This window comes from Octodon degus, unplaced genomic scaffold (assembly GCF_000260255.1).
Source record: "Octodon degus isolate 3935 unplaced genomic scaffold, OctDeg1.0 scaffold00287, whole genome shotgun sequence".
In the NCBI taxonomy this organism is placed as follows: Eukaryota; Metazoa; Chordata; class Mammalia; order Rodentia; family Octodontidae; genus Octodon; species Octodon degus.
Genome location: NW_004524863.1, coordinates 1,669,161 through 1,677,484, shown reverse-complemented (window position 1 = coordinate 1,677,484; position 8,324 = coordinate 1,669,161). Strand labels below are relative to the sequence as shown.

The following is an 8,324-nucleotide window of genomic DNA, read 5'->3' as shown; positions in this document are numbered from 1 at the left end:
CTACTGAAGTTAAGGTGGAGATCTACAGAGTTTGGACTTATCCAGCTGCGTCTGGCTTAGGTCTGGCTGCTGTGCTCAGCTCCTTCCTGCTGGGCTAGGACTCGATGACAGCCTTTTGAGATGCCTTTCATCCTCAGATCTTTTGACGTCACAGATCTTCCTATTTTTCATAGAGCAACATCTTCTAAGAGTTCATCAGTGAATCACAGTGCAGGTAGGAGGTAGTCAGCAGAGGTCTCAGTGCATACTCGGTTGGCTCCAAGACACAGAGGCACACAGCAAAGCAGGAGCCAAAGGAGGAGGCGCCCATCTATTTCTCTTAATTAGTGAATTGATTCCATTTACATTGATGGTTATAATTCTGATGTATTGATTTATGATCTGCATGCTATTTACCTGCTGTTGTTTACTCCTTTTTCTCCTGTGCTTAATTGTTTGTCCTATTTAGTGGGTTCCTTCTGTTCTTGTTCGTGGAGTTCTGATCATTTTGGTCCCTCTCTAAAACACATTTCAGAAGTCCATGTAGGGTTGGCTTTGTCATCATGAAATTCTTTAGTTGTTCTTTGTCATGGAAGTGTTTCATTTCTCCATCAAACTTGAAAGAGAGATTTGCAGAGTATAGTATTCTGGGCTGGAATTTTTTTCATAGAGGACTTGAAGTACTCTGCTCCATGCTCTTCATTCCTTCATGGTTTGTGAAGAGAAGTTGACTGTTATTCTGATGGGTTTTCCTTTAAATATGTATGCTTCTTTTCTCTAATGACTTTCAGTATATTGTTCTTGTGCTGGATTTCTGGGATCTTGACTATTATATGTCTCGGTGTGTCTTTGATTGGGTTGAAGTTATTTGGCATTCTGTATGCTTTGGTTAGCTGAGTGTAAGATTGCTTCCTCATATTTGGGAAGCTTTCTGCTAATACTTCTGCCTATATTCTTTTTATATCATTTGTATTGACTCCTTCTTTCTCATTGATGCTTATTAGTTTCACATTGTTCATCTTTGCATCATCTGGCAGTTGATGAATATTTTTTTCTGCATCCTAGTTGTTTTTAAGAGATCTTTTCTTACCTTTTCACTAGCTGCGACAGTGTCTTCAAGATCTGAAACTCTATCTTCACTTTCACTCAAATGGTTTTTTCAAGCTTATGATTGAGATTTTAAGTTCCTCTATATCTCTTTGACTCTGCTTCTTGTGATCTATTTTTTTCCTGTATTGCTCATTCAAGGAATCCATTGCTTTTCTAATCTCTTCTATTTTTTTATCAGTGTCTTCTTTACAAGCAGTTACTAATTCTTTCACTTCAGAGATTATTTGTGATCTAATTTTCTCTATATGTTTCTGCATTTGATTCTTTACTTCACACGCTATTAATTCAGAGATTTCTTTTTTATTTCAGACATTAATTCTGGTCTGAGTTCCTCTTTAGCTTTCTGCTGTTGTTTCTTTACTTCAGACTCTATTAATTCATACATTTCAGCTGAGGTAGTGTCCTCTGCACTTGTCCTGGGTGGACTCAGGCCTGAGATTGCATTTTGCTCCTTGTCTTTGTCATTTCCTATAGAGCTTTGGTGCAGTTATAACCTTAGCATCTACTGACATTCGGGTCCAGATCTATTAAGTTTGAGTTTATCCAGTTATACCTGGCTTGGTCTAGCTGTTGTGCTCAGCTCCCTCCTGCTGCAGCCTTTGGAAGTGATCCTGTTCTGCCCCTCTGCCACAACAGTGAATATGTTGTGCCCCTCTGTTGTGCCCCTCCCCCCGGGGGTGCAGGGGAGTGCAGATGCTCTCCCACACTTCAGCAGGACCTGGGCTTGGGCTGGGTCTGGGTGGTTCCAAGAGCACAGCAGAAGTTCTCACTCAAATTATGGGAAAAAATTAATATTTAAAGAAAAGAAGTTCTCACTTACTTGTTGGGCTTCACAGATGGGCTCTGGAGGTGTGGAGGTCCCAAGGGCTAGGCAGAGGGTCTCAGTCATGCGACTTGACTTGCTTTGGTCCAGATGTCCCACGGGTGCCCCAAGGCCAGAAGCTCTACCACACAGTCTCTGGGCCTGGATTGTGCTGGATCTCTCTTTGGTCCTATATAATACCTATAAATTAATATAACAAGAACGCAATTATTAAACATTTGGGTCATCATTGTATGATTTAAGTTAAATGTAAACTATTCATTATGCAATAAATAATTTTATAGTACTATATGACAAAATTACAGCTTCTCATATGAAATTGAGCCAAAACTATTTTGAACTATATTTTAATAATTTAAGATGTATATGTATATGCAATTACTAAAAGTATTTTGGGCATTCACTATAAAAATAATCACTAGAGAGAAAAGATTTTAACAATGATGACATATGTTCACATGCAGGCACACAGACATACATGCACACACATATACAACTTCTTCACATTTTCTCTCAGTTTTTATGTACTTGTGCCAATTAGTAACATTGTACTGTATATGGTACAGTATTGTACATTTAGGATCAATTACATGTTGAGTTTGAACTTAATATTCTATGTCCAAGATTTACTTATATTGCATATATAATTATAGTTTAAGCATTTTATTTGCAATGAAATATGATAGTTCAAGTGAGCATACTATGGTTTATTTATTTTTCATTTTTATACTTTTATACTTTTATGATTTCGTTCTTTCTTTGGCTCAGTTAAATTTGGGATGTAGTTATTTGGAAATAGCATTCAAAGACTACTTTTTCTCTGTATAGTGGGAGTATTTTGTTCGTTTTTTTGCTTTGTTGTTTTGTTTTGTTTGGTCTTTTTGAGAGGGTGACAGTGCAGGCTGGACTTATACTAATTTTGTCACCCAGACTGGTCTTGAACTCGCAACAATCCTCCTGCCTCAACTTCCCTAATGCACCACCACACCCAGCTAGTGGAAATATTCTAATCAAGTGAAAATTATTTATTCTTGCTGGGGATATAGCACAATGGCACAGTGTCTACCCAGTAAGCACAAGGTTCTGAGTTCAATTCCTGATACCAAAAATCAAAAACAAAAAAAAGGTATTTAATCTTAGAAGATATTGCACGGTTTTTTAATTAGCTTTGTAAATGTTTTAAATTTATTGAAGTTAGAACATAGGTTTTTAACAATATTTAGAGGTGTTTTGTTTTTTGGGGGTTTTTTTTGTTTGTTTGTTTTTGTTTTGTTTTTGTTTTGTTTTGTTTTTTGGGGTTTTTTTTTGGCAGAGCCAGGGATTGAACTCAGGCCCTTGCACTTGCCAGGGAAGTGCTTATTCCACTGAGCCATCTCCCCGGCCCAATATTTAGAGGTTTTGTACCTATTTTTTGTGGTTTGTTGATTGAGTTGAGTATTTCTCCAGAAAATTACTGGGTCTCAATGTATAATTTCTCTTCCATAAAAATATGTTAATCATTGAAACCAGGCTCTCACATATACTAAGATAGCACTCTACCTCTGAACTATATTCCAAGGTTATTTTTGTTTTTGTGTTTTAGACAGCCTGACTAAATTACCCAGGCAGGCCTCAATTTGCAATCCTCTTACCTCAACCCCCAGAGTAGTATGGGATTACAGGGATGCAACTATATGCCCAGCTTTAATTATTTAAATTTAGAAACATTTTTTACTTTTTCCACTCTCTCATTTCTCATATTGTGTTTTTACCACAAATATGCCTTTCATGTTTTGTCAGGAAGATAAGAGATTTGAATTTTATTGTTTTTCCAAATAATACATGCTTTAAAATTTACCGAGACTTTTTTTCTTGAGGAGAGGTGTTCTTTTTCCCATGGTTTCTTTTTACACATAGTGCTGCTGTGTAATCTACACTGGCCTCAAACTCTATTTTCTAATATTTTTATTGAGAAACAAATAACAATAAAACAGTTTCACAACCAATTACTGGCACATTTTCAATAATTAATACATTGCATATTGTTGTCTTAGTGGTTATTCATTGTACAAGATGCAGATCTGATATCCTGTCTCAAATACTATTAGAACAAACCTCTCTATTCATTGAATTAAGAGAATGGAGCTGTATATCTATCCTAACTATTTTGAGTATACAGATACAAAATGGTCATTCATTTGTATCCCCCTTTTTTGGTTAGTTTTGTCAGAGAAGAGCATTCCATTTTCATTTAAATATTGTAGGTGCATGAATTCAGCGGCCTCAAGCTCTAGGTGATCCTTCTGTCTCAGCCTCCCCAGTGCTGCCATTATAGGTATGCACCACCATGCCCAGCTGAAACACCATAAAATTTTGATTTTAAACTATAAAGTTACTAATACACTATCTAAATCACAGTATTAAATCAAGTGATTCATCCATCTGCATCCCCAAGAATAATTCTGAATTCTATAGGAACTGGAAGCAGACTTGCAGTATTTTAAGAAGATACACATCATTTAATTTGCAGCTTTACACTAGAATTTGGAAGATGAAATAAATTACCTGAATACTTATTCAGGTAATTTATTCTTTAATTTTGAAAACATGTAAGCAAAGTTATTGAAAAATAATATCTATGTTTTAGTAACAGTTTATTCCTAGTTGTTTTAAACAAATATGCTACAAACAGAATTTCCTACTGTACCCCTTTCAGGTATCCTTCACTGCATCCTAAAAGTGAACTTGAACTCAAGTCTATCTCATTTTGGAACTGAGCAGCAAGTTATCAATTGCTGCAATTTGACAGGAGAAAGGTATGCTTTCTTATGCAATTATGATGTTTAACAAAATGACATAATTTATTTCACAATTAATATGGAACATACTTCTATTATCCAGAGACCCACATTGATCTCAGCAGATTTCTGTGATCAGGGACCCCGTCACATCTGTAGCTATCTGTAACCTGATAAACACAAACCTGATGACACTGTGAATTTAGACTGGTCTCTGCTGATTATGAAGCAGTCATTAGTGACATCCTCTATGTGTGCACACCTCATTTGATTTTTATAACTCAGATCAAAACTGTTTTCTAGAGATGAAAAGCTAAAATGAAGAAAATAATTTTCCCAAGACCATAGTAATAAGTGATAAGCAAAAGTTCTGCAAAATCTCTGACTTTAATTCTGAAGTCCTAACTTATGTTCTGTTATTTTGGTTTGTGACGCTGGGTTTAACTTTGAAAAATACATCCTTAATCAATAAAAGGACTGCTCAAGCTTTAATCTTTCAGTGGTAAATCCATTGTATAATTCTGAACAGGCTCCTAGTCTTGCTACTCTCCTGCTTTATTATTCATTCTGTTTTTCTCTTTAGTTCTCTAGGTGCCTATGATTACAAATATAAATCATCACCAGAATACAGCTGTTCCCTTCAAATCAGTACACACTTCATACACCAATAGCTTCTTAGGGCTACACACTAGAATTCTGATAAGGAAATAAATTAGACGAGTACTGCTCTGAGTTTCACTCAAGTGTATGAGTGATTGTTGTGAGATTAAGCAGTGTAATTAAATATCACTTTTTGTTCTTTTGTCTGCTTTTAACTCCACAATATTACATGTGACCAACAGGTTTAGGCTCTAAGTACCTATAAATGGATAGAAATGGTGAGGACATGCAGCATATTCCATTTTTTCTTTTGATTTTTGTTACATTTAGCAAAATATTGAATTCAAATAGTTTATATTTTATCTTGTCTTATAAATGTGGCTGTGTATGCTTAATATTTTGTTTCAACTTCCTTACTTTCAGTTTGTACTTATTTTGTGATATTTACACCTTTTGGGGTATGTCTGTCTTCACAGGTGTTCATAAAGAAGTTACAAAAAATAAAAATTGAGCTCTTGGAGTTAACAGTTTAGTTTGAAATTGAATAGTTTACAGTCAACTGTGGTTCTTAATACATTACACTGGCATAATGATCTTTGAATGAAATTAATTTTAAAGTTGATAATTTTTTAATCCTGATGCAAGAGTGTTATTTAACTTATTTACACATTTGAATTACTTACAGGGACCACCAAATAGCTCAGTGGATCAAAGTGCCTCCAAACAGGCGCAGGGGCCGGGGGTTCAATCCCCTGGCCTGCCTGCTGGTCCCAACCCCAGGATGTGTTGAGACAGCGATTGAGACGAGGCTTGGTGGGGTGTGCTTGTAATCCCAATTCTTGGGAGGCTGTAAACAGGCAGATCACTACAAATCTGATCTAGTAGTGTGACTCTGAACACCCTAAAATAAAAAAAAATTACAAATAACTGAAATTTTGAACTGGAAGAGTGAGGACAATCAGCTGGTATAGGATCTTCAAAAGTGAATTCACATCCACAAAACTTTTAAACTTTAGTAGACTTTCTGGAATAGAGTCATATGTCATAGTTTTCACATATTAGGGGAATTATCTGTTCAATTGGCATGATGGGAATTCAAAGCTTTTCTTGGATATATGCCTATGCATTAGGTTTGATTTTATGCATTTTTGTTTCTAGAATTTCATTGAAATGACAAAAGAGAAATGAAGAACCATACAAGAAATATACAGTTTATCCTTCTGGGACTGACAGATAATTCTCAGCTACAAATTGCAATTTTCTTATTTCTACTTCTAAATTACATATTGAGTGTGGCAGGAAACTTAATCATCATTTCCCTCACCTTGCTAGATGTCCATCTCAAAACCCCAATGTATTTCTTCCTCCGTAATTTCTCCTTACTTGAAATTTCATTCACAACTGCTTGCATTCCCAGATTCCTCATTACCATTGTAACTAGGGAAAAGACAATTTCCTATAATGGTTGTATGTCTCAGCTGTTTTTTTACATATTCTTTGGAGGTACAGAATTTTTTCTTTTGGCTGCTATGTCTTATGACCGATATATTGCCATCTGCAAACCTTTGCATTATATCTCCATCATGAGCAACAAAGTTTGCCATCAGCTTCTCCTGAGTTCCTGGGTAACCGGATTCCTAGTTATTTTCCCTCCACTGATATTAGGTCTCAACTTGGATTTCTGTGCTTCAAATATTATCGATCATTTCATTTGTGATGTCTCTCCTGTCCTACAACTTTCTTGCACAGACACACGTTTGCTAGAATCCATCGCCTACTTCTTAGCTGTGATGACACTCCTTGTCACATTACTGTTAGTAATCCTTTCTTACTCTCACATCATTAAGACAATTCTAAAGTTTCCTTCTGCTCAGCAAAAGAAAAAGGCTTTTTCCACCTGCTCTTCCCACATGATTGTTGTCTCTATCACCTATGGAAGCTGCATATTTATCTACATAAAGCCATCAGCAAAAGAAAGAGTTACTTCAAGCAAAGCCATAGCTGTGCTCAACACTTCAGTTGCCCCTTTGTTGAACCCTTTCATTTATACTCTGAGGAATCAGCAGGTCAAACAAGCTTTCAAAGAAGTACTTAGAAAGATGTTTTCTTATTTAGAAAAGTAGCACCATTTATTGAAATAGTTATATGAAAGCGTAAAAAGAATTTTGAACAAAAGCTAACTTGCCTCATCTAGCTTAAGAATGGATAACTCATATTTAAATATGCACTTTAGCTTGCCCAATACTAGAAACTATTTCTGTTCTACTGATTTTGACTTAACTTTTTGCTTTTCAGTGTGAAAACCTTTCTTTGCTAGACATTTTAATTTTTAAATTGATTTTTTTCTAACAGCATGTTCTAATAAAATGAATGAGAAGTTTTGGTTTTATTATAGAATAGAAATTATTGAAAAGCTGGATCTCTTAGGCAATTTAAGGAAATATACATTTTTAATAGCTGTTATGGTTTGTTTCTAGTTGTCCCCTCAAAGCCTCATGCAGTCATGGGGAGGGGACTTCTAGAGTTTCTTATTAACTCATGATCCACTGGGATTATGGGGATTCTGCGTCTTAGTACTGCTGGGATTATGGATGTGAGTACTTCCGCAGCCTTGGGAAGATAGCCTGAATGCAATATAAGAGAGACAGAGAGACAGACTTCCTCTCTGTTGCTACTGCTGCTGCCACTCCTCCATTTTGCTCTCTGCTCCTTGCTGCTGCCATGAAAGTTTGCTCTCTGCCATGTGCCATTCTGCCTTGGACCCAGCTGAGTATAGATTGAAACTTCCAGTAACTGAACTAAATAAAACTTTTTTCCTTCATTTTGGGTGTCAGGTATTTGTCCCAGCAACAAGAGAAGAATAACTGAGACAATAGCCATGTCCTTAAAAGTCTTAGATGATTATAATTTTGTCATTGCTAAATGCATTTAAAATGTTCCAAGGGAGCTTACTCTTTAAAAGTAATGTGAAGAATTATTTAATAAAATCATATTTTGTAATGTTTATTATCAACATAGTAAGAAAACATAATCTG

At 35.7% G+C, this 8,324-nt stretch overlaps 1 protein-coding gene across 1 annotated transcript; it reads left to right on the top strand.

The window, feature by feature from the left end:
• The first annotated feature begins 6,470 nt into the window (after positions 1–6,470).
• LOC101586369 (olfactory receptor 6C70-like) lies at positions 6,471–7,412 on the top strand. Its single transcript, XM_004647123.2, has one exon. It carries the CDS (start codon positions 6,474–6,476, stop codon positions 7,410–7,412), a length of 939 nt encoding a protein of 312 aa, XP_004647180.1. The 5' UTR covers positions 6,471–6,473.
• The last annotated feature ends 912 nt before the right edge of the window (positions 7,413–8,324 follow it).

Coding starts and splice junctions, on each gene's coding strand:
- LOC101586369 (XM_004647123.2), top strand. CDS start 6,474: ATGAAGAACCATACAAGAAATATACAGTTTATCCTTCTGGGACTGACA.